The sequence below is a fragment of the Tamandua tetradactyla genome, chromosome 16 (genome assembly GCF_023851605.1).
Source record: "Tamandua tetradactyla isolate mTamTet1 chromosome 16, mTamTet1.pri, whole genome shotgun sequence".
Lineage (NCBI taxonomy): Eukaryota > Metazoa > Chordata > Mammalia > Pilosa > Myrmecophagidae > Tamandua > Tamandua tetradactyla.
Window position 1 is genome coordinate 19307894 of NC_135342.1, and position 27132 is coordinate 19335025.

At 37.9% G+C, this 27132-nt stretch overlaps 1 protein-coding gene and 1 pseudogene across 2 annotated transcripts in view; one reads left to right on the forward strand and one right to left on the reverse strand.

Moving 5' to 3' along the window:
• Positions 1–27132, forward strand: part of LOC143659029 (uncharacterized) — a 66060-nt gene that overhangs the window by 18314 nt on the left and 20614 nt on the right. For both annotated transcript variants that reach the window (XM_077131525.1, XM_077131526.1), the window contains exon 2: positions 23119–23179. In XM_077131525.1, coding sequence (XP_076987640.1) covers positions 23165–23179 — 15 coding nt within the window. In that variant the 5' untranslated portion in view covers positions 23119–23164. The remainder of the gene's footprint in view (positions 1–23118; positions 23180–27132) is intronic.
• On the reverse strand, positions 8749–11660 carry LOC143658333 (UBX domain-containing protein 2A pseudogene; annotated as a pseudogene).

Below are 27132 nucleotides of genomic sequence, written 5' to 3' on the forward strand. Positions count from 1 at the left end.
ACTTCTCATTTCTGTTTCTTTTACAATTGCCATTCTGGTGGGTGTGAGATGATACCTCATTGTGGTTTTGATTTGCATTTCCCTAATAGCCAGGGAAGTTGGGAATCTTTTCATGTGCCTTTTAGCCATTTGCATTTCTTCTTCTAAGAAATGTCACTTCAGGTCTTTTACCCATTTTGTAGTTGTGTTGTTTGTCTTTTTGTTGTTGAGTTGGACAATCTCTTTATATATTTTGGATACTTGACTCTTATCTGATATGTCATTTCCAAATATTGTCTCTTGTTGTGTAGGCTGCCTTTTTACCATCTTGACAAAGTTCTTTGGTGCACAAAAATGTTTAATTTTGAGGAGTTCCCATTTATCTATTTCTTTCTTCAATGCTCGTGCTTTGGGTGTAAGATCTAGGAAACTGCCTCCTATTACAAGTTTTATAAGATATTTCCCTACATTTTCTTCTAAAAGTTTTATGGTCTTAGCTTTAATGTTTCAGTCTTTCATCCATTTTGAGTTAATTTTTGTGTCAGGATATGGATCCGCTTTCATTCATTTACATATGGATAGCCAGTTCTCCAAGCACCATTTATTGAAGAGATTGTTCTGTCCCAGGTCAGTTGGCTTGACTGCCTTATCAAAGATCAAATGTCCATAGATATGAGGTTCTACACCTGAACCCTCTATTTGATTCCATTGGTCAGTATATCTATCTTTATGCCAGTACCATGTTGTTCTGACCACTGTAACTTCATAATAAGCCTTAAAGTCGGGTAGTGTGAGACCTCTGACTTTATTTTTCTTTTTCAAGATATATTTAACTATTCAGGGCACACTGTCCTTCCAGATAAATTTGGTTATTGGTTTTTCTATTTTGGCAAAGTAAGTTTTTGGGATTTTAACTGATATTGCATGGAATCTATAAATCAGTTTAGGTAGACTTGACATCTTATCTATATTTAGTCTTCCAATCCATGAATATGGTATGCCCTTCCATTTATTTAGGTCATGTGTGATTTCTTTTAGCAATTTCTTGTATTGTTTTTTTTTGTATAGGTCTTTTGTATGCTTAGTTAAATTTATTCCTAAGTAGTTTATTTTTTTGTTTGCACTTGTAAATGTAATTTTTTTCTTGATTTCCTGCCCAGATTACTCATTACTTGCATATAGAAACATGACCAATTTTTGAGTATTGATCTTGCAACCTGCCACCTTCCTGTACTCATTTATTAGCTCTAGTGGTTTTGCTGTGGTTTTTTGCAGTTTTCAATATATTATATCATCTGCAAACAGTAAAAATTTTACTTCTTCTTTTCCAGTTTTGATGCCTTGTATTTCTTTTTTGTGTCTAATTGCTCTGGCTAGAACTTCCAACAGAATGTTGGATAACAGTGGTGACAGTGGACATCCTTGTCTTGTTCCTGATTTTAGGGGGAAAGCTTTCAGTCTTTCCCCATTGAGGATGATGTTAGCTATGGGTTTTTCATATATTCCCTTTATCATGTTGAAGTTCCCTCCTATTCCCAGCCTTTGAAGTGCTTTCATCAAGAAAGATGTTGAATTTTATCAAATGCCTTTTCTGCATCAGTCAAGATGATCTGTGGTTTTTCTGCTTTGATTTGTTGATATGGCATATTATGTTAATTAATTTTCTTAAGTTGAACCATTCTTGCATATCTGGAATAAACCCCAGTTCATCATGGTGTATAATTTTTTTTGTTTTTTTTATTAATTAAAAAAAATAAACAACAAACAAAACAATAAGATATATTCCATTCTACGTATGTAATCAGTAATTCTCAATATCATCACATAGTTGCATAGTCATCATTTCTTAGAACATTTGCATTGATTAGAAAAAGAAATAAAACAATAATAGAGAAAAAAAAGTTATACATGCCATACCCCTAACCTCTCACTTTCATTTACCACTAGTGTTTCAAACTAAATTTATCTTAACGTTTGTTCCCCCATTATTTATTTTTATTCCATATGTTCTACTCTTTGGTTGATATGATAGATAAAAGGAGCATCAGACACAAGGTTTTCACATTCACAGAGTCACATTGTGAAAGCTATATCATTGTTCAATCATCATCAAGAAACATGGCTACTGGAACACCACTCTACATTTTCAGCAGTTCCCTCCAGCTTCTCCACTACATCTTGAACAACAAGGTGATATCTACTTAATGCATAAGAATAACCTCCAGGATAACCTCTCAACTCTGTTTGGAATCTCTCAACCATTGACACTTAGTCTCATTTCACTCTTCCCCATTTTGGTCGAGAAGGTTCTCTCAATCCCTTGATGTTAATTCTCAGCTCATTCTAGGGTTTTTCTCAGTCCCTTGATGCTGAGTCTCAGCTCATTCCAGGATCTCTGTCCCACGTTGCCAGGAAGGTCCACACCCCTGGGAGTCATGTCCCATGCAAAGATGGGGAGGGTGTGAGACTGTTCATCATGTTGGCTGGAGGGAGAGGCCTATTCTGAGCAACAAAAGAGGCTCTCTTCGGGGTGACTCTTAGGCCTAAATTTTAAGTAGACTTGACGTATCCTTTGTGGGGTTAAGTTTGTATGAACAAACCCCAAGACTGGGGGCTCAGCCTATAGCTTTGGTTGTCCACACTGCTTGTGAGAATATCAAGAATTCAACTTGGGGAAGCTGAATTTCTCCCCATTCTCACCATTCCCCAAAAGGGGCTTGCAAATACTTTTCCAGTCACTGATCAAATCACTCTAGGATTCATCAGGGCATCACTCTGGACAAACCAACAAAATCTCATGTCCTACCTGAGATTCCAAGTACTTATGACGTTCAATCGAATGATCTCATAAGTTATATTAGGAAATACACTAGTCAAAATATAAGTTTTGTAACAGATAAATATTTTTTGCTTTAGTCTCACACATAAGGTGGCATTTTAAAATATTAATTACCATCTATTTTCAGCACCCTGCAATATTCTTCCTCATGCAAAAACATTTTTAAAATTTGTGCATTGTACATTTCACTGTTGTTATACACTCTAGGCATTCCTAGATTATACCATCTCAATCTTTAACATCTATCTTTCTTTCTGATTTCATTTATATCCCCAGCCCTCATCCCTCTATCATTCTCACATGCAGCTTCATTCAGTGTTTTAACATAATTGTATTACAGTTAGGTAGTATTGTGCTGTCCATTTCTGAGTTTTTGTATCCAGTCCTTTTGCACAGTCTGTATCCCTTCAGCTCCAATTACCCAATATTTTATCCTATTTCTATCTCCTGATGATCTCTGTTACCAACGACATATTCCAAGTATATTCACTAATGTCTGTTCATATCAGTGAGACCATACAGTATTTGTCCTTTAGTTTTTGGCTAGTCTCACACAGCATAATGTTCTCAAGGTCCATCCATGTTGTTACATACTTCATAAGTTTATTCTGTCTTAAGGCTGCATCCATTGTATGTATATACCACAGTTTGTTTAGCCACTCGTCTGTTGATGGACATTTTGGCTGTTTCCATCTCTTTGGAATTGTAAATAATGCTGCTATAAACATTGGTGTGCAAGTGTCCGTTTGTGTTTTTGCCCTTAAGTCCTCTCAGTAGATACCTGGCAGTGGTATTGCTGGGTTGTATGGCAATTCTATATTCAGCTTTTTGAGGAACCACCAAACTGCCTTCCACAGTGGTTACACCATTTGACATTCCCACCAACAGTGAATGTGTGCCTCTTTCTCTACATTCTCTCCAGTACTTGTCATTTTCTGTTTTGTTGATAATGGCCGTTCTGGTGGGTGTGAGATGATATCTCATTGTGGTTTTGATTTGCATTTCTCTAATGGCCAGGGACGTTGAGCATCTCTTCATGTGCCTTTTGGCCATTTGTATTTCCTCTTCTGAGAAGTGTCTGTTCAAGTCTTTTTCCCATTTTGTAATTGGATTGGCTGTCTTTTTGTTGTTGAGTTGAACAATCTCTTTATAAATTCTGGATACTAGACCTTTATCTGATAGCCAAAGATATCTCCCTACATTTTCCTCCAACTGTTTTATGGTCTTAGGCCTAATGTTTAGATCTTTGATCCATTTTGAGTTAACTTTTGTATAGGGTGTGAGATACGGGTCCTCTTTCATTCTTTTGCATATGGATATCCAGTTCTCTAGGCACCATTTATTGAAGAGACTGTTCTGTCCCAGGTGAGTTGGCTTGACTGCCTTATCAAAGATCAAATGTCCATAGATGAGAGGGTCTATATCTGAGCACTCTATTTGATTCCATTGGTCAATATATCTATCTTTATGCCAGTACCATGCTGTTTTGACCACTGTGGCTTCATAATATGCCTTAAAGTCAGACAGTGTGAGACCTCCAGCTTCGTTTTTTTTCCTCAAGAAACTTTTAGCCATTCGGGGCACCCTGCCCTTCCAGATAAATTTGCTTATTGGTTTTTCTATTTCTGAAAAGTAAGTTGTTGGGATTTTGATTGGTAATTGCATTGAATCTGTAAATCAATTTAGGTAGAATTGACATCTTAACTATATTTAGTCTGCCAATCCATGAACACGGTATGCCCTTCCATCTATTTAGGTCTTCTGTGATTTCTTTTAACAGTTTCTTGTAGTTTTCTTTGAATAGGTCTTTTGTCTCTTTAGTCAAATTTAATCCTAAGAATTTTATTCTTTTAGTTGCAATTGTAAATGGAATTCGTTTCTTGGTTTCCCCCTCAAATTGTTCATTACTAGTGTATAGAAACACTACAGATTTTTGAATGTTGATCTTGTGACCTGCTACTTTGCTGTACTCATTTATTAGCTCTAGTAGTTTTGCTGTGGCTTTTTCAGGGTTTTTGACATATAGTATCATATCATCTCCACACAGTGATAGTTTTACTTCCTCCTTTCCAATTTTGATGCCTTGTATTTCTTTTCCTTGTCTAATTGCTCTGGCTAGAACTTCCAACAGAATGTTGAAGAATAGTGGTGACAGTGGACATCCTTGTCTTGTTCCTGATCTTAGGGGGAAAGTTTTCAGTTTTTCCCCATTGAGGATGATATTAGCTGTGGGTTTTTCATATATTCCCTTTATCATCTTGAGGAAGTTCCCTTGTATTCATATCCTTTGAAGTGTTTTCAACGGGAAAGGATGTTGAATTTTTCAAATGCCTTCTCTGCATCAATTGAGATGATCATGTGATCATCTTTTTGTCAATCTTGCTAAGGGCCGATCAATCTTATTGATTTTCTCATAGAACCAACTTCTTGTTTTATTGATTTTCTCATTTGTTTTCATGTTCTCAATTTCATTTATTTCTGCTCTAATCTTTGTTATTTCTTTCCTTTTGCTTGCTTTGGAGTTAGTTTGCTGTTCTTTCTCCAATTCTTGCAAGTGGACAGTTAATTCCTGAATTTTTGCCCGTTCTTCTTTTTTGATATAGGCATTTAGGGCAATAGATTTCCCTCTTAGCACTGCCTTTGCTGCATCCCATAAGTTTTGATATGTTGTGTTTTCATTTTCATTCGCCTCGAGATATTTACTGATTTCTTTTGTAATTTCTTCCTTGACCCACTAGTTGTTTAAAAGTGTGTTGTTGAGTCTCCACATATTTGTGAATTTTCTGGCACTCTGCCTATTATTGATTTCCAACTTCATTCCTTTATGACCTGAGAAGGTGTTGTGTATGATTTCAATCTTTTTAAATTTGCTGAGAGTTGCTTTGTGACCCAGCATATGGTCTGTCTTTGAGAATGATCCATGAGCACTTGAGAAGAAGGTGTATCCTGCTGTTGTGGGGTGTAATGTCCTATAAATGTCTGTTAAGTCTAGCTCATTTATTATAATATTCAAATTCTCCCTTTCTTTATTGATCCTCTATCTAGATGTTTTCTGTCCATTGATGAGAGTGGGGAATTGAAGTCTCCAACTATTATGGTAGATGTGTCTGTTTCCCTTTTCAGTGTTTGCAGTGTTTGCCTCACATATTTTCGGGCATTCTGGTTTGGTACATAAATATTTATGATTGTTATGTCTTCATGTTGAATTGTGCCTTTTATTAGTACATAGTATCCTTCTTTGTCTCTTTTAACTGTTTTACATTTAAAGTCTAATTTGTTGGACATTAGTATAGCTACTCCTGCTCTTTTCTGGTTGTTATTTGCATGGAATATCTTTTCCCAACCTTCACTTTCAACCTATGTTTATCTTTTTTTTTTTTGAGTATTACAAACATTTAATTAACATATCATTTTTTCCCACTAGACTTACAACTTTTTAACTTTCAGACAAAAAGCTTTAAAGGATATTCTCATTATAGAAAACCTTGCAAATATTATTCACATTAATGAAAGTTTTTAGTTACAAAACTGAAGGTTATTGCTGATGACAATTTTTTATAAGGCCCTCTCCTTGGGGTCCCTAAAAACCCAAGAGAACCTCAAAATGTAATCTCTGATTAAATAATTATAAACTGGAAAATTCACAAAGGAAGCTTTTCTATATGTACATAGAAACCATTCCCAATGAGAGGTCCCTATATAGAAATATACAGAGTCATGTATTATTACAATTATGCAAATGAAAATTATAACATGCTTCATGACAGGCCTTTATGAAACATTTTCTTAGAGATTCCTGCACATAACAATCATCTCAAGTTATTTTCTATATCTGAAGGGTAAGTTCATTGATTTTATCCTCCCCTCATCTTTTTGCAAAGAACACAATTATTTTTATTTTACTATAGAGTGGGCCCTAAGACTGCTGTAAATGTAACTGACAATGCATACTGATTTTCTATTATGGACCTGTTTATGTCTGAGGGACCAAAAGAAAGGACTCTCCTTTGTCCTCCCTTCATTCCCAATAAAAAGATGGACTTCTGCCATGTGGAAGGTTGGGAGCTAGGAAAGGAAGCATTCTTAAAATGGACTGCAAATAAAAAAATATACTTTTAAGTCAGGTCATTCAGTTATGTGTATATTTCCCTTTTGTTATTCATAAGCCTGTCATAAAAACCTCATTTAAATGTTCCAGCCTTGTCTCAACTGTGTATAGGAGATAAAGCACAGGGCTATGTCATGATTAATTCACTGTTAAAGGGGAACCATCTTTCTAAGAGGAACTTATGGGAGTGAGGATCAAAACTTATAGGTCTAGCAGACCCATTTCAGTGGAGAGTCTTCCACTGCTCATGAATACAGGTTTTATTTTGTCAAGGTGGAAGCTTAGCACAGGATTTCCCCAAGAATGGTTCTTTGACCACATACTTAAAAATCACTTAAGATTTAAAATACTGAGATCTGGGACCCACCCCAGGTCTAATGACTCAGAATGTGTGTAGTAGATGGTAGGAATAGACATTTTTAAAAAGTTTTCCAGGTGATTCTTACACTAAGACTCTCAAAGTGTGGTCTGGGTACCTTTGGAGGTCCCTGAGACCCTTGTGGGGGAGGAGGGAAGGTCTGTAAGGTCAGAACTAGTTTCATTATCACATTAAGATGTTATTTGCTTTCTTCACTCTCTCCTGAGTATGCAGTGGTGTTTTCCAGAGAATAATAATGTATGATGACAGCAGATTGAACAGAAGTTGATATGAGAATTCTGCTTCTTTAAGCCAGACATGAAAACTGCTTCCAAAAATGGAAGGCAATGCCACTTTTCTCAATAAATCTTATTTTTGGAAAATCATTTTTTTTTCATTAAAATGGTGTTTATGTTAACATATAATGCTTATTATTTTGAATGAAAAAAACTTTTAAACTGTTTCAACTGCTAAGATAATACCGATGGATATAACCACATAAAGGGTTTTGATATAAAAAGTTTGAGAACTGTTGCTTTGGGGGATACACCCAGCACCCGTGCACACTGCAGTTCGCAGGGCAGGGCCAGTTAGTTCTTGTCCACCTCATATCTGATTCAACAGGCCATCTGCAAAAAAGCTTCTTACGCTTATAATTTTCAAGCAAGGGAATTTAATCTGACAGTGAAATATCAAAGTCTAACTGGTTTTAGTTAAAGTCTAAGAAAGCAAAGCATGTTTTCCTTGGTGACATCAGAATGCAATAAATCATCCTTTAATGTAAATATAGGTTGATTCTGATGTATGAAGTGAGAAACCATACTTTATGTGATACAGTTAAAAAAAGTCATTAATTAGTAATGTGACAACACACACATTAGCGTCTAAGTGATGGCAAATGAATGGCTAACAGCAAAAGTAAGCTAAAAATAAAGCCATAATTTTCAAAAGGACATAAAATAGAAAAGTTCCTGGGGAGGAAAGAATTTTTTTAAATTACATTTTTAGAAAACATAGAAATGTGAGTAGGCAGAATAATACGGAATTATACTAAACTACAAAATTTTGTTCATAAATAAAAATACATCTTAGTTATTGTTGCCAAATTAATATTTGAGTATAACTTATGATTAGAGAATGGAGACTGAGAACTCTAAGAGGTTTAGGCACAGTTGGCGTGAAAAGAATATCATCCAGCCCTTTGACTCTATCTCTGTTACAAAAGAATTACGTTGATAATCTTAACTTGCAATGTGTAATTTTTAAAATTTACTGCCATCTTTTAAATCGGAAACAGCTAACCTTCTAATAAATCACTGCTGTTTGGGAAGGTAGTAAATACTGCTTTGAATTGGGAATGACACTGTGAATGTGTCTGGTAATGTATATCATATTAAGATTCTAAATGATACAGTTATTACAATATACCTTATGCTGATTAATCGGTTTTAAAGATAAGTCTATTTTTCTCTCAGCAGCCTTTTGGAAAAAGTACATTGGAACCAGTTTCCAGTCATATTTTAGACTGTGCTAACTTGTACTTATTTAAGAAATCTTCCCTCTGGAGAAAGTTATAGTACTTGAATCAAAGTCCAGTGAATCTGACTTTTTTTCCCCATCTCGGTGTGCGTGACCATTTACAACCATCATTTCTCTGCAAGTTGTCCACTTAAGTCTGTCGAAAATCAATGCTATGAAAGTTCTCTAAAAGGTGCAGCTATTTTTTGGAGTCTCTGAATGATTACAGCATTCTGTAAATCTGCTTCTTCCAGTGTGAGAGTTTCATTCAGCAATCTGAGGACAGGAAGAGCTGTGGCCAGAGAAAAGGGAGCACTTCTTTGAGATCCCTGGTATTTTTCAATGAAGTCTTTGATGTGGCTTACCCTTCCCAGTCTGTGACCCTGTCCTGAGAAGGGCTGGAATACAGGCTTTGCTGACACACATACTTCATTTTTCTTATCTTCCACTTTAACACCCACCTCTTCTTTATCAAAAATTCCCTGTAATTCTAAAGGTAATTCCCCCTTTTTGATGGAGTTCAGAAATTGTTGACTTGCACCATCAGAATAACTTCTGAAATCATCATTGACTGTAAACCCATTTTTCCATAATTTTATACTAACATCTACCTGCTTCTTTTTTTCAGTGGATGACAAGCATTTGCCACCAATCTTCTTTGCTTCCTCAAAAAGGTTGTCAACAAAATATTCACAGTTTGTTTGCTGGTTGTCATTAAGAGGCTGGTTGTCAGATCCTGTTTCACAAACCCATTCTTCTTTTATACTTTCAACTTTTGCCTTAGTCTGGGCGCGGCCGCCGCGCGGCTTCGTTCTCAGTTTCCTCAGGTGCCAATGGGCGCCACCACTGTTGCTTCGCCGGAGACCCTCAGACTCGGAGTACCGCACCCCCGACCACCTCACGCTCCCCAGGCACCCCCGCCGCCGGCTTCCCGCCTGCCGCGCTTGGCCTCCCCCGCCGGACGCATGCCGGGGCGACCTGTGCAGACCGGGGCCGCGCTGGAGCACGCCCGGGGGCGGGGCTTGGTGGGGACGGGGCTTGGCAGGGCAACCTATGTTTATCTTTGGGTCTAAGATGTGTTTCCTGTAGACAGCATATAGAAAGATCCTGTTTTTTAATCCATTCTGCCAGTCTATGTCTTTTGATTGGGGAGTTCAATCCATTAACATTTAGTGTTATTACTGTATGGGTAGCACTTTCTTCTACCATTTTGCCTTTTGTATTTTGTATGTCATATCTAATTTTTCTTCTTTCTACACTCTTTTCCACACCTCTCTCTTCTGTCTTTTCATATCTGTCTCTAGGGCTCCCTTTAGTATTTGTTGCAGAGCTGGTCTCTTGGTCACAAATTCTCTCAATGATTTTTTGTCTGAAAATGTTTTAATTTCTCGCTCATTTTTGAAGGACAATTTTGGTGGATATAGAATTCTTGGTTGGCAGTTTTTCTCTTTTAGTAATTTAAATATATCATCCCACTCTCTTCTCGCCTCCATGGTTTCTGCTGAGAAATCTACACATAGTCTTATTGGGCTTCCCTTGTATGTGATGGATTGCTTTTCTCTTGCTGCTTTCCAGAGCTTCTCTTTCTCTTTGACCTCTGACATTCTGACTAGTAAGTGTCTTGCAGAATGTCTGTTTGGATCTATTCTCTTTGGGGTGCGCTGCACTTCTTGGATCTGTAATTTTAGGTCTTTCATAAAAGTTGGGAAATTTTCAGTGATAATTTCTTCCATTAGTTTTTCTCCTCCTTTTCCCTTCTCTTCTCCTTTCGGGACACCCAAAGCATGTATATTTGTGCACTTCATATTATCATTCAATTCCCTGAGTCCCTGCTCATATTTTTACATTCTTTTCCCTATAGTTTCTGTTTCTTTTTGGATTTCAGATGTTACATCCTCCAGTTCACTAATCCTAACCTCTGTCTCTTGAAATCTACCATTGTAGGTTTCCATTGTTTTTTTCATCTCTTCTACTGTACCTTTCATTCCCATAAGTTCTGTGATTTGTTTTTTCAAACTTTCTGTCATGGTTAGGGACAAGTGTCAACTTGGCCAAGTTGTGGTACCTGTTCATCTGATTGGGCAAGTGCTGGCCTGTCTGTTGCAATGAGGACATTTCATAGGATTAGGTCATGATCACGTCAGCTACATCCACAGCTGATTCCATTTGTAATCAGCCAAAGGGAAGTGTCTTCTGCAATTAGTGATGCTAAATGCAATCATGGGAAGCCTTTTAAGGAGGACTCAGAGGAGACAGGTTCCATTCCTGCTTTGGCTGGTGAGCCTCTCCTGTGGAGTTCATCCAGGCCATCCATTGGAGTCATTGGCTTCACAGCCTGCCCTGTGGATTTTGGACTCTGCGTTCCTACGGTCACGTGAGACAGTTTTATAAATTTTATATTTGCAAGTGTTCCCTGTTGATTCTGTTTCTCTAGAGAACCCTAACTAATACACTTTCCATTTCTTCTTTTTGTTAATTCCTTGTCTTCTTCATATCCTCTCTCAATTCATTGATTTGGTTTTTGATGAGGTTTTCCATGTCTGTTCGTATATTCTGAATTAATTGTTTCAGCTCCTGTATGTCATTTGAATTGTTGGTTTGTTCCTTTGACTGGGCCATATCTTCAATTTTCCTGGTGTGATTTATTATTTTTTGCTGGCATGTAGACATTTAATTACCTTAATTAGTTTATTCTGGACATTGCTTTCACTTATCTTACCTAGGGTTTTCTTGATAGGCGAGTTTGTTGTCTATCTGTTCTTTGACCTTCAGTTCAGCTTTTTCTGGACCTCTAGCTTAGGTTTTGTTTAACAGAGGATAATTTTTCAGTTCTTGTTTTCTTGTTTCTTACCCTGCATGTAAGTTGCCTTTTCTCTCCCTACCCTTAGGAGGGTCTACATAGGTAATATAGACTCCAGCCTGGTGTTCCGAGACTAAACTGGACTCCTATCAGGGGGAAGCAGTCACCTGCATCAGTTTTCCCTAAGGGTGAGACCCAGCAGGTTAAAAGACTCTCCTGTGAAGTCTCTGCACTCTGTTTTTCTTATCCTGCCCAGTATGTGGTGTTTGTTTGCCTACAGGTCCCACCAGCAAAAGATGTTGTGGCACCTTTTAAGTTTGAAAGGCTCTCCCTGCTGGGGGCATGGTGGAGGCAGAGGAGAGGTTGTAGGCTGGTTTTAATGGCTTCAAATTGCTGAGCCCTGGGTTCTGAATTCCTTGAGAGAGGGATTCCACCTAAGTTGGGCTTCACCCCCCTTTGTGGAAGGCACAGGCAGGAGACAGCCCTGAAAGCAGTTCGTTTCTGCCTATGCCTGTGACAGTTGCAGCCCGAGTAGTCCCACCACTGAATCCAGAGGCAACCAAGCCTCCATAGAGACAGCCACAAAAACCTCCATTTCATCCTTTCCTCTTTTTTGGTTAGCCGAATAAGCGACCTCTGCCTTGACCAGGTTCGCCTGATTGGGAGCCTATTTTTAGAAGTTGGAATTTGTTAATTAATGCCACAATTGGTGTTTGGTTGGACTCAGTCCCTGCCACTGTTAGTGTCTTTCCTTTCCCTCTGGGAAGCCACCTGTGGGGGAGGGGCGCCAGGCGCTGGCTGCTGTGGCTTGGGGAACTCACGGTTCTGGGGAGACTTGCAGCTGATCCAGCTGGTCCAGACTGGGGTACGCTATGTGTCTGGTCACTGTCGTGGCTCTGGGAGCTGTTCTGTACTGTTTCTGGTTATTTAGTAGTTGTTCTGGAGGACAAACTAAAACGCGCACCTTGCTAAGCCACCATTTTGGCCCCTCCTATAATTCTTTTAATGTGCTGCTGGATTTGACTTGCAAGAATTTTATTGAGGTTATTTGCATGTATATTCTTTAGAGAGATTGGTCTGTAATTTTCTTTTCTGGTAGTATCTTTGTCTGGCTTTGGTGTGAGGGTGATGTTGGTGCCATAGATTGAGTGAGGTAGCCTTCCTTCCTCTTCAGTTCTTTTGAAGAGTTTTAGCAGGATTGGTATTATTTCTTGAAGACTTGGTAGAATTCACATGTGAAGCCAGCTGTTCCTGGACTTTTTTGGGGGGAGCTTCTTGATAACTGATTCAATTTCTTTACTTGTGATTGGTTTGTTGAGGTCATCTATTTCTTCTCAAGTCAATGTCAGCTGTTCATCCTTTCTAGAATGTTGTTCATTTTACCTATACTTTCTAGTTTATTAACATTAAATTGTTCATAGTGTTCTCTCATTACCTCCTTTATTTCTGCAAGTCAGTGGGTAATGTCTCCTCTTCCATTTCTGATTTATTTGCATCCTTTTCTTCTTCTTTTTGTCAACCTTGCAAAGGTCCATCAATTTTATTAATTTCCTCAAAGAACCAACTTCTCGTTTTGTTGATTTTCTCGTTTGTTTTCATGTTCTCATTTTCAATTATTTCTGCTCAATTCTGCATTATTTCTTTCCTTTTGCTTGTTTTGGAGTTAGTTTCCTGTTCTATCGCTAGCTCTTCCAATTGAATAGTTAATTCCTCGATTTTTGCTCTTTTTTCTTTTTTAATACAGGCATTAAAGGCAATAAATTTCTCTCTCAGCACTGCTTTTGCTGCATCCCATAAGTTTTGATATGTTGTGTTTTCATTTTCACTTGTCTCAAGAGGTTTATTGACTTCTCTTGGAATTCCCTCCTTGATCCACTAATTGTTTAAGAGTGTGTTGTTTAGCTTGAATTATTTGTGAATTTTCTCTCCTTCTGCCTGTTATTGATTTACAACTTCATTCCATTATGATTTGAGAAAGTGATTTTTTAAAATCCTTTTAAATGTATGGAGACTTGCTTTGTGATCCAACATGTGGTTTGTCCTGGAGAATAATTCATGAGCATTTCAGAAAAATATGTATCCTGCTGTTGTGGGTTGTGATATCTATAAATGTCTATTAAGAGTAGTTCATTTATTGAACTATTCAAACTCTCTGTTTCCTGATTGATCTTCTGTCTACATGTTCTACCATTGATAAAAGCAGTGTTTTGAAGTCTCCAACCATTATTGTAAAGGTGACTGCTTCTCCCTTCAAGGTTGTTAGTGTGTGCATATTTTGGGGGACTCTGGCTCAGTGCATAAATATTTATGATAGTTATGTCTTCTTGATGAATTTTCCCTTTTACTAATACTTCATATCCTTTTTTGTTTCTGATAATTGCTTTACATTTCAAATCCTATGTTTCTGATATTAGTAAGGCTACTCTTTCTCCTTTCTGGTTGTTTTTTGCATGGAATATCTTTTTCAAATCTTTCACTTTCAACCTATTTTGTCCTTTTGTCTGTAGTGAGACCCCTGTAAACAGCATATAGATGGGTCCTTTTTTTTTATTCTACCAACTTATGTCTTTTCGTTATGGAGTTTAATCCATTAACATTTATTGTTATTACTGTAAGGGCAGTACATTCTTCTACGTTTTTTTCTTGTCATGGGCAGTCTCCAGGAATTGAACCCAGGTCTGTAGTATGGCAGGTGAGAACTCTACCACTGAACCACTGTTGCCCCCCTTCTACTATTTTATTTTTGAATTTTATATGCCTTGTATTACCCTTACTGAGAGTCTTCATTTCTACACTCTTCTAGAAACCTCTCTGTCCTCTTTTCCTATCTGCCTTTATGCTCCATTAGTATTTCTTGTAGAGTAGGTCTATTGTTCACAAACTCTCTCCATGTCTGTTTCTCTGAAAACAATTTATACTCCCCCTCATTTTCTTTTTTTAAATTTTATTAATTAAAAAAAATTACAAGAAACAAACATTCCCAACACATACACTCAGCAATTCACAATATCATCACATAGTTGCATATTCATCATCATGATCATTTCCAAGAACATTAGCATCAATTCAGAAAAAGAAATAAAAAGACAACAGAAAATACAACAAACAGAAAAAAAATTTACATGCCATACCCCTTACTGATCCCTTTCATTGATCACTAGCATTTCAAACTAAATTCATTTTAACATTTGTTCCCCCTATTATTTATTTTTATTCCATATGTTCTACTCCTTTGTTGACAAGGTAGATAAAAGGAGCATCAGACACAAGCTTTTCACAATCACACAGTCACATTGTGAAAGCTGTATCATTATTCAATCATCCTCAAGAAACATGGCTACTGTAATACAGCTCTACATTTTCAGGCAGTTCCCTCCAGCCTCTCCATTACATCTTGGTTAACAAGGTGATATCTACTTAATGCATAAGAATAACCTCCAGGATAACCTCTCGACTCTGTTTGGAATCTCTCAGCCATTGACACTTTGTCTCATTTCACTCTTCCCCCTTTGGTCGAGAAGGTTTTCTCAATTCCTTGATGCTGGGTCTCAGCTCATTCTAGAGTTTTTCTCAATCCCTTGATGCTGAATCTCAGCTCATTCCAGGATTTCTGTTCCATGCTGCCAGGAAGATCCACACCCCTGGGAGTCATGTCTCACGTAGACAGGGGGAGGGTGGTGAGTCTGTTTGCTGTGTTGGCTGGAGAGAGAGGCCACATCTGAGCAACAAAAGAAGTTCTCTTGGGGGTCTCTTAGGCTTAATTTTAAGTAGGCTTGACCTATTCTTTGTTGGGTTAAGTTTCATATGAACAAACCCCAAGACTAGGGGCTCAGCCTATAGCTTTGGTTGTCCAAACTGCTTGTGAGAATATCAAGAATTCAACTTGGGGAAGTTGAGTTTTCCGCCGTTCTCATCATTCCCTGAAGGGGACTTTGCAAATACTTTTCCACTCACTGATCAAATCACTCTGGGATTCATCAGGGCATCACCTGGACAAACCAACAAAATCTCATGTTCTATACAAGTTCCATGTACTTAAGGTGTTCAATCAACTATCTACATAAGTTATATTAGGAGATGCACTAGTCAAAGTATAGATTTTTGCCAAATAAACATTTTTTGCTTTAGTCTCACACATTAGTTGAAATTTTAAAATATTAAGTACCATCTATTTTCAGCACACTGCAGTAATGACATTCTTTTGTTCTTCCTCATGCAAAAGTATTTTTTAAATTTGTACATTTAGTCACTATCATTATACACTCCAGGCATTCCTAGATTACACTATCTCATTCTTTATCGTCTATCTTTCTTTATGCCCCAGCCCTCCTCCCTTTATCAGTCTCATATGCAGCTTCATTCAGTGTTTTAACATAATTGTATTACAGTTAGGTAATATTGTGCTGTCCATTTCTGAGTTGTTATATTCAGTCCTGTTGCACAATCTGTATCCCTTCAGTTCCAATTACCCAATATCTTACCCAATTTTTATCTCCTGATGGTCTCTGTTACCAAGGAAATATTCCAAGTTTATTCACTAATGTCAGTTCATATCAGTGAGACCATACAGTATTTGTCCTTTTGTTTCTGGCTAATCACACTCAGCATAATGTCCTTAAGGTCCATTCATGTTGTTACATACATCATAACTTTATTCTGTCTTACAGCTGCATAATATTCCATCTTATGTAAATGTCACAGTTTGTTTAGCCAACTCTCTGTTGATGGACATTTTGGCTGTTTCCATCTCTTGGTAATTGTACACAATGCTGCTATAAACATTGTTGTGCAAATGTCCATTTGTGTCCAGGGTCTCGTGTCCTTTGAGTAGAGACAGCATATAGATGGGTCCTGTTTTTTTTGTTTTTTTTTTTTAACATGGGCAGGCACTGGGAATCGAACCCGTGTCCTCTGGCATGGTAGGCAAGCGTTCTTGCCACTGAGCCACTGTGGCCCACCCTGGGTCCTGTTTTTTAATCCATTCTGCCAGACTATGTCTTTTGATTGGAGAGTTTAATCCATTAACATTCAGTGTTATTACTGCATGGGTAGTACTTTCTTCTACTATTTTGCCTTATGGATTTTATATGTCATATCTAATTTTCCTTCTTTTTACCTTTACTCATAGTCTTCCTTTCTACACTCTTCTCCACACCTCTCTTCTGTCTTCATATCTGTCTCTAGTGCTCCCTTTAGTATTTCTTGCAGAGCTGGTCTCTTGGTCACAAATTCTCTCAGTGATTTTTTGTCTGAAAATGTTTTAATTTCTCCCTCATTTTTGAAGGACGATTTTGCTGGAAATAGAATTCTTGGTTGGCAGTTTTTTAATAATTTAAATATATCATCCCACTGTCTTCTTGCCTCCATGGTTTCTGCTGAGAGATCTGTGCATAGTCTTATTGGGCTTTCCTTGTATGTGATGGATTGCTTTTCTCTTGCTGCTTTCAAGATCCTCTCTTTCTCTTTGACCTCTGACATTCTGATTGTTAAATGTCTTGGAATATGTCTATTTGGATCTATTCTCTTTGGTGTACACTGCACTTCTTGGATCTGTAATTTTAAGTCTTTTATAAAAGTTGGGAAATTTTCAGTGATAATTTCCTCCATTAGTTTTTCTCCTCCTTTTCCCTTCTCTTCTCCTTCTAGGACACCCACAACACGTATATTTATGCACTTCATATTGTCTTTCAATTCCCTGAATCCCTGCTCATATTTTCCTATAGTTTCTGTTTCTTGTTGAATTTCAGATGTTCCATCCTCCAGTCCAGAAATCCTATGTTCTGTCTCTTGAAATCTACCATTGTAGGTTTCCATTGTTTTTTTCATCTCTTCTACTATGTCTTTCATTCCCATAAGTTCTGTGATTTGTTTTTTCAGACTTTCAGTTTCTTCTTTTTGTTCATTCCTTGCCTTCTTTATATCCTCCCTCAATTCATTGATTTGGTTTTTGATGGTTTTCCATGTCTGTTCGTACATTCTGAATTAATTGTTTCAGTTCCTGTATGTCATTTGAATTGTTGGTTTGTTCCTTTGACTGGGCCATATCTTCAATTTTCCTAGTGTGATTTGTTATTTTTTGCTGGTGTCTAGGCATTTAATTACCTTAATTAGTTTTTTCTGGAGATTGCTTTCACTTCTTTTATCTAGGGTTTTCTTGCTGGATGAATTTGTTGTCTATCTGTTCTTTGCCATTCAGTTCAGCTTTTTCTGGACCTTTAGCTTTAGTTTTTTTTCCCCTCTGGGAAGTGGCCTGTGTGGGAGGGGCACTGGCCACCTCAGTTTTGGGAACTCACGGTTCTGGGGGGTGCTTGCAGCTGGTCCAGCTGGTCCAGACTGGGGTACGCTGTGTGTCCGGTCACTATCGTGGCTCCAGGAGCTGTTCCGTACTATTTCTTGTTATTTAGTAGTTGTTCTGGAGGACGAACTAAAATGCACACATTATTAAGCCGCCATCTTGACCCGGAAGGTCCCTTATTTTCAAAGGAGAATTTTGCCAGATATTTAGAATTCTTCATTAGCAGTTTTTCTCTTTCCATATCTTAAATATATCATACCACTGCCCTCTTGCCTCCATGGTTTCTGTTGAGAAATCTGCACTTAGTCCTTAAGTTTCCCTTCTCTGCCTATGGCATTTGACATTTGCCAATCTTCTTAGTAAATGTCTTGGAATAGGTCTATTCAAATCTATTCTATTTGGGGTATGCTCTATTTCTTGAATCTGTTAATTTTATATCTTTCATAAGCGTTGGGAAATTTTCAGTGATTATGTCCTTCATTATTCTTTCTGACACTTTTCCTTTCTTGTCTCCTTCTGGGACACCCATAACATATATATTCATGTGCTTTATGTTGCATTCAGTTCCCTGAGACCCTCTGCTATCTGTTCTTTTGGGTGTAGGATTTCAGATGTCCCATGTTCCAATTCACTAATCCTTTGTTCTGCTTCTTCATTTCTGCTTTTGTGTGTCTACATAATGTTATTCATGACTTCTGTTTTGCCTTTCATTCCCATAAGTGCTTTGTGATTTGTTTTTTCAAGCTTTCGAGTTCTTCTGGATGGTCAAACAGTGTCTGCTTTATAGCCTTCATCTCCTGCTATATTTTCCCTCATTCATTGATTTGACTTTTGATTGGACTTAGACAATTTGTTTGAACATCTTTTTTTTTTTTCATGGACAGGCACCATGAACATCTTTAACTAGTTGCTTTAACTTCTTTATCTTTTTTGTTGTATTAGTTTATTCCTTTATCTGGGCCATATCTTTGTGTTTCCTAGTATGATGCATTATTTTTTTTTTTTTTTGCTCGTGTCTAGGCATCTGATTTCCCTGATTAATTTTTTCTGGTAGTTGTTCTCACTCTCTTATGTAGGGTTTTCTTGTTGGTTTGCTTTACCCTCAGTTCTTTGACATTCAGTTCAACTTATTCTAGACCTCTCCCATAGTTTCTGCTTCACTGATCAGAAATTTTCAGCTCTTGTTTTTCAGGTTCTTGTACGACCTATATGGGATCTTTTCCAGGAGGGTCTCCCCTGATATGGTGGACCACAGCCATCTAAGCCCAGGTCTTAAGAGGATGGTGTAGGGCAGGCCACGGTGGCTCAGCAGGCAAGAATGCTTGCCTGCCATGCCAAAGGACCCAGGTTCAATTCCCGGTGCCTTCCCATGTTAAAAAAAAAAAAAAGGATGGTGTAATCAGTCTCAGGGATCCCTAAGGGTGAGACCTAACAGGCTGCCAGTCTTTCTTGTGAGACTCCTTGATTCTGTGCTTTTGCTACCCTGCCCAGCAGTTGGTGTTTGTCAGCCTGCAGTTCCAAATCTGTGTAAAATGTTGTGGTGTCTTTAATTCTTAGCAGGCTCTGTCCCTGCCAGGGTATGGCTGGTACAGAGTCTGAGGTAGAAAGTGGACTTAAGTTGTTTCTGTTTTCCAGCCTCTGGGTCTGAATTCTGTGAATGACAGCCATCACTTGTGCTGGGGGGAAGATATGCCCTTTAGGAGATTATCCCTTATAATTGAATTGTTACTTTAAAAGTGTCTCTCAGACACTCCTTAATTCTGCCCTTGCCTGGGCCAGTGCTGACAATTGAAAATTTCTGGTGCTTCGTTTGATGGGCTGTTAAGAGTACTTAAAAAAAATCCTTTCCAGAGCCAGTCCCCAAGCTCCAGGCACCATACCCCATGCCCATGCCCTACATTTGCCAATCAAGACCCAGATTTTGAACACAACTCTGTGTGTGCACCTCTTTCTTGTGGCATGGCCTCTACCCAGTATTCTGAGTTCAGATGATTTCAAAGTCCTGTGTTTATTTTTGTTGTTGTTGTTTTCTGTCATCCCCATTTCCTTTCTACCAGGAGAGACCTCAGGGTTCCTTTGTTGCTTGCTCTGCATTTCTCTGTCCTGGGAGCTTGTATTCAACAGTCCAGAATTGTTAAATAATACTACAATTAGAGCTTGGTTGAGCTTCCTTCCTTTGTTCCTAATAAAGGCTGCTTATTTTTCTGTGGAAAAGTATCTCCAAAACAGACTGCCATGCCAATGAAGGTAGGGCACCATCCTCCACAGTTTGGGAGATTAACTTACAGTTCTGTGCTATGATATTGGCCCCTCCACCCATTCCAGATTGATATACCATGTGTGTCCAATCACAGATGTCCCCATTCATTTTTTGAAAACAGTTCCTGGCTACTTACTAGTGCCCTGGAGAACTAACTAAATTCCACTCCTCCCTACACTGCCATTTTCCCCACCTCCTGATCTATCTTTAATATATAGAATTGTGCCTGGTACTAGGTATGTGTTCCGTATGTACTTGTTGAATGAATAAATGAAAGAATGAGTCATCCCAGTGAGTGGTAATGAAGCTCTGATCTAATGTAATATAGGATATATTTCTATTAACTATTCATGAGCCATTCATTTTAAATAATTTTTTTATTATGGTAGCATATACAAAATAGCATTACCAATTTTAACCACTTTCAGATTCAGTCATTCATTTTTTTTTTTTCAACAAATATCTGTGGAGTGCTTACTGCAGCCCATGAAATCTGCAAGACACTGGAGGAAGAAAAGTGAAAAAAAAATGTAGCTTATATTCTAAAAAGTGTGATAAATTAAAGAAGAACATAAATAAAACATGCTAGTGAGTGATGAGTGCTAAATATAAAAAGGGGGTGAATGGGACAAGGGAAATGGTGGTGTGGGGCACTTAAATTACATAAAGGATTTCCAGGGAAAAATTATTGGAGGAGATACAGTTTGAAGACTGATGGTTATTAATAAAGAAATTAATAAATTCACAAATAAAAGGATTTGCCTATTCTAAGTCCATGATTGACCCTTTTATGAATCATTCTAAGGATGACCTTGCTGTTGCTCAAGCAAGGCAAGTAACAGACCCAAAGGAAGAAATTGAATGATAAAATTCATGCTTTCCTCCTTCCAATCAGGAGCACCTCTGAGTTTTACAGCTCACAGGATCTTCAGAGATAATTAGTCCATTTCATGTCTTACTGAGAGTATCTTCAGACATTCTTTGATTCCATATGTTTTGACCACTCCCTATATTTTACACTGGAGATTAAAAGACTGATGAGTGACTGATAAGTTTCTAATAATTCCCTCCATCTCCAGCCCTGCACACCCTCTATTTCCTTGCTCTCTCTATAAATCTGCCTTGCCAAGGCCTAACTAGAGTCACTCACTTATCCCCACACCTACCCAGCAGTTAGGTTCTGTGGTTATAGTGAGACAGAGACGGTCAGGCTTTTGTTTAAAATGAGAAAAACAGCAGAATCATATTTTAAATTAGTTTTTCTCTACCATAGTATGTATGGAAAGAGAGACCATATGCCACTGAAATGCTTCTGGTTACATGAAGGAAATTCACAAGTATCTGTATCTTTTAAGAAGCCAGAGGCTGATGTCAAATCACTAACACTCCAGGATGACAAAATTTTAAGTAATAGCACCAATGAGAATTAATGACTGTTTGGAGGGAAAAGTGAATTTCTCAAGACAAAGCATTAGACCAGTCTATAACTGTGGATGTCATGAAAGACTCCTTTATATAAAAATGATGACAAAATCATATCTCCCAAAGAATTGAAAACAGGTACTGAAACATACATGAACACATGTTTCTAACAGCATGTTCCCAGTAGTCAAAAAATGGAACACCATCAGTGGGTGACTGGACAAAGAAGTTGTGGTCTGTTCATTCAGTAGAGTGTTATTCAGCCATAAAAAGGATTGAAGTACTGATAGATGTTACAACTTAGATGAATGTTGGAAACATTATTGCTAAGTGAAAGAAGCCAGCCACCAAAGATCACAGAGTATGTAATTCCATTTATGTGAATATCCAGAACATGTAAATCCATAGAGACAGCCTGCATATTGGTGGTTGCAGCTGATTGGAGAGAGGGAGGAGTGGGGAACAATCATTAGGTTTTTAACTAGGAGGGAAGAAAACAGACCAAAACTCGATTAAAGGAGCTTTATTGTGAGGCTATGAGCAGGTAGGCGGATGCTTAAGATCCACAATAGCCCCAAATGAGGGAAGGGGTACAGGTTATAGAGGATGGTGGGAAATAGGGAAAGGGATGCAGTGGGTTTTCATTGTCTAGCTTGGGATGGGAAGTGGACAGTTTCCATTGGTTGGTTTTGAAAGCAGTGGGCTGTTGGGAGTAAGTCTTCATTGACAGGGTTTTAAATTTAAACACTGCTGTAGTGATCCAGGGTTGCAACTGCCTGAGGATGAATGTTGTGTAAGGGGATTATCACAGGGATGCAGTTGCCAGAGGGCAGATGTAGGTACAATTGTGAGACGCTGCCTGAACTGTAGTGGTAGGAGCTTCTTGTGATATTTGCTACAGGTTGGTCATGTCATGGGGGAAGGGGTTCTGCCTAACAGTAACTGCTTGATAGGTACAGGGTTTTGTTTTGGGATAATGAAAATATTTGGGGGCTATATAGTGTTTGTGTTTGCACAACTTTGTGAATATACTAAATGCTCCTAAATCATTCACTTTAAAATGGTTAATTTATGTTATGTGTATTTTACTTCAGTTTAAAAAAAGATGACAAAAGACATCATCAAGGACAACTTTATGATTCATAACAATCTGGTTTTCTGCAGTGGTAGGGAAATCAGGAGTTTTGCACCTTCTCACGCATTTGACCACCACCACAACCCTTTGAGGTGAACAATATATTCTTACTTTGCAGGTGACAGACTTGAGACACAGGGAGGTTAATTAACTTTTCTACCATCAGTTAGCAGTACCAGAATTTGACTTTAGATCTTCTGGCCCCAGAGTCCCATGATACCCAGATTGAAAGTAGTCCTGAGATCTGCAAGGGTTCTTGTGTTAGGCTTGCTGCTTAGAGTTGAGCACATTGTTCACTGTTAGAGGGCCCCTGGCTGAGAGACCAGTTAGATGTGCTGAAGGAGGGGTCCCTTTTTTTTTTAATTCATATGGCATAGGGATGTGTCTCATGGTTCTTTTCCCAGCTCTGCTTCCCCAGGACTCTTATCTCCTCCAAAGGAGCAAGAGAAAATGACCAGGTTTCAGGTAAGTTGAGTTTCAATTTTATCTCTTAAAATGACATCTCTTTTGTAAAGATTGGACACATTTTTTTTCTCTTATTTGTGAAAGATAAAGGAGGACAACAGGTATTTGTTATATGTGAATTACTTGCTTTTTTATTTGTTCTATTTCTTGTTTTTATGTTTAGCTTAGTTTTGTTTTTAGCATTGGTTTGTATCATCTTCTATTCACATATGGTAGGGCAAAAATTCATAGATATCAAAAAATGAAATTCAAATCAAACCATGGTATTATACTGCTTGCCAGTGTATTATTTTTTCTCCTCTGTTAAGAATAGCTAAAGAAAATTCTTTATACAGAAAGGAATGAGAACAGAAGGAGGCTTGGGCCTCCAGGAAGGAAGAAAGAACAAAGGAATGGGTAAAAAGAGTTAAATACAATAGACTGTCCTAGTCTTGAGTTTTCTATTATGTTTCCTGGTTGAAGCAAAACTGATATTACTGTCTTCTGTGGTTCTACATGTATGTAGAGGAAATATTTAAGAAAATTATAAGTGAAGTAGTGTAAAGGAAGTTATAAGGAAGTAAGATTCCTATGCTTCCCTCAAACTTGTAAAATGTTGACACCAGTAGACTGTGATATATGTATATCACGTAGTACCAGAGCAATTACAATTAAAGCTACAAAAGAGAAGGTGCAAAGATAGTAGTGTTACCAGAGAAAGGCCATGGATTCTTCTGCCCTAGGCACTCAATAAGCTATTTATGAGACACTGGGGTTTCAAAGAGAGACAAAGTTTATTACTACACATGTAGTAGGAGAGCAGACAGCTAAGAACCCAAAATCTGCCTCTCTGATCTAAGGGGTAGAGATTTTTAAGGATTCTAGCAAGGAGAGATGAGGTCATTTCAGATAATAAGTTCAAAGCAGAAATGAAAACATTGTTAACGTAAGTTAACATAAATTGAAAGGAAGGGAGGCAGAGCTATTACTTCAGTACTACAGGTGTGAACCAGAAGGAGAGAGGTAAGTTATCTTTCAATAGCAGAGCTTAGTGGATATGATTTACAAATGTAAGGGACTGAGGCTAGTTAATGACTGTTTTCCTTACCGTTAGAGCCTACTAAGAAAATGACCAGATAAAGGGCATAACAGCTCTTACAGTCACAAAGGCACCAGACAAGAGATAAAGGCTTTTACAGTCCTTTCAGATATCCAGACAGCTTAATTATAGTTTAAGTTTTTCAGATATTTCCCTCTGTAATCCCCCAAAGCAAGAGGAACATTTATATAATGATTCAGTAATTAAAGTAATCCCTTAAATCCTGATTTCTCTGTTAAAATTCATCCCTGTCATTTGATAATTACCTCTCAATCTTGAGGGATTTGGGCAATGACTCTTCTGCTTCAAGCCTGAAAAGATGTGTTGTTATTAAGGGGCAAAGGGATAAGCAATGAAACCAGTTATTCTTGAAGAGTCCCGTATCTCTGGGTTTTAGAGCTTCTCTGTCATTGGAACAATGTGGAGCTTTTAAGTCTCTGAAAAACAAACTTAATAAATAAAATTTTATAGAACACTGAATATTTATTAGGGTTTCCAGGAACACCGTTGGTTGGGTTATGCCATATTGCAGCAGTTTGCAATGTTTAGCTGAAGCTTGCATGAGAGTAACCTCCAGATTGACCTCTCAACTTGATTTGAAATATCTTAGCCATTGAAACTCTATTTCTTTTCCTCTTTTTGGTCAGTTCATCTGTGATGTCAGGGCCAGGCTTATCCTTGATTCTCACTGCCAGGTGTCCCATGATGCTAGGGCCAGTTATGTCCGTGGTGCCAGAGCCAGTTATGTTTCTTGAAGAAATTATGTCCCACATTGGGGTGAAGCTCAGAGTTTGGCTTAGAGAGGGAGACCACATTTGAGCAACAGCAGAGATTATCTGGAGATGGCACGTAGGCACTAATCCTAAATAGGTTCAGTTTGTTATTACAGAAATAAGCTTTATAAGGGCAAACCTCAAAATTGAGGCCTTGGCTTATTAAATTGGGAGCCTCTCTTGCTTAAGACTAACATCAGTAATTCCCCAGGTGGGAAGATTAATACTTCTAGCTTTCCCAGTCATTCTCTTCCTAAAATACTCTGAAATACATCATTGCATAACATTAACTTGTACAGAACCCTTATTCCAGGTTCCATATCAGATAAAGCTGAATTAGGCTGTTTAACTGATTAGACAGATTAGATAGTGCAAGTCTTGGATGAAATGAATTTTTTTTTGTAGCGTGAAAACCAGGAATGAGGCCACAGGCCTCCAGGAACATTCTGGGAAGTTAGAACAGGCTGAGACTAAGGATCCATGGTTTCGGGAAGCAGGATTTATTTGCTATGGCCATAGGGCTCAGTGAGTAACCTCTGAAAGTCTGGGCCCCGAACAAAAGGCAACCTTAGCTTTTATAGACTCTTTGACATGTTAAAGACAAGGTAAACAATTGGCTGATTTAAGTTGAGAATGGCCCAAAGCTGAACCATTAAGGGAGGGGTCCCCACCCCAGAATGTCTTATTTTGCCTACTTGCAGCTTCACCAGTTCTTGAAGCCTAGGGGAGGGGGTTTCTATCCCAGGAATGTGTCTTATCTCGCTTGCCTGCAGTTTTACCCATTCCTGAAGGTCAGGAGGGGGGGTTGAGGATTTTCCACAGAGAGCACAGCTGAGCTAGAAAGAGGGGAAGGCCTGCCTGCTACATTTTCACTCACAGAAAAGTTAAAGCTTTAAAATACAGACAGTATTATTCTTTAACTTGTATATTGATTTATCTTAGTTTTAACCAGATCGTTTTTATCACATCTTTAATTGAAGCTTGATCTCTTTCAGTTTTTTTTTTTTTAAACCATTGCTGTGTGAATCCATGCTAATTTCCAGAACTGGAGAACCAAATCTCAATTTCGGGTGTCACACACATATTTAAAGTTCCAGGGAACTATTGGGCTATATGAAGAGTAAAGCACTTCAGAATTTAATGATAATAGCTAATGCTTACTATTTGAGCTTTAATCTTTATAAACATTTTTAAATGAAGCTTCTTTCAGAAATAAAAACATTAGATAGCTGTTTTATGTTAAGAAGCGATAGCAGAAGTTTTGTACTGTTTCACTTTTATAAATTTATCAGAGTTGTTATTTAACAGATAAAATATAACATATATGTTTGTTCAACCTTTCTTTAACGTTGAGCACAACCTAGCCTAGATCCAACCAATCTGAACCTCAGCACATCTTCCTTGACAGGGCAGATGTATATGTAGCTGATTGAGCAAAGGAATTTTCTATACTCAGCAGCCACACACCATGCACTTAGGAAACACCCAGCTTTTTAGGCCCACATCTAATGCATCCTTGTAATACTGTTGTACTCCTTCATAAGTATCTTTCTTAATTGAAAAGGTAAACTTGAGCATTTATACTTTTAGATAACTATTAGAGCAAAGCAGTGTGACAAAAATTTGGCTGTTTCTATGATCTATAGCCTTTAGAATAATTAACACCATGACTAGCAACACCATACCATTGCTTAACATCATACAGATTAGTATCAGGATATAACATGGACAGTGAGAACATTATTAAAGTTTTAGGAATTTATACAACCTCTAAGTATATTGTAGCATGAAAACCAGGAACAAGACCACAGGCCTCCAGGAACATTCCACCAAATTAGAACAGGCTGAGACTAAGGGTCTGCAGTTTTGGGAAGCAAGTGATTTATTAACTTGTACACATGGGGCTCAACCGAGTCACCTCGAAAGTTGCCCGGAACAAAAGGCAACATTGGCTTTTATAGACACTATTACATGCTACAGATAGGACAAACCTAATATGACAAATAGCAATACTAAAGGAAAGACAATTGGTCTATTTAAGGCACCAAGTAGGTTACAGAAGCAGATGAGCTGTTGGGGGAGGAGTTCCTATCCCAGGAATG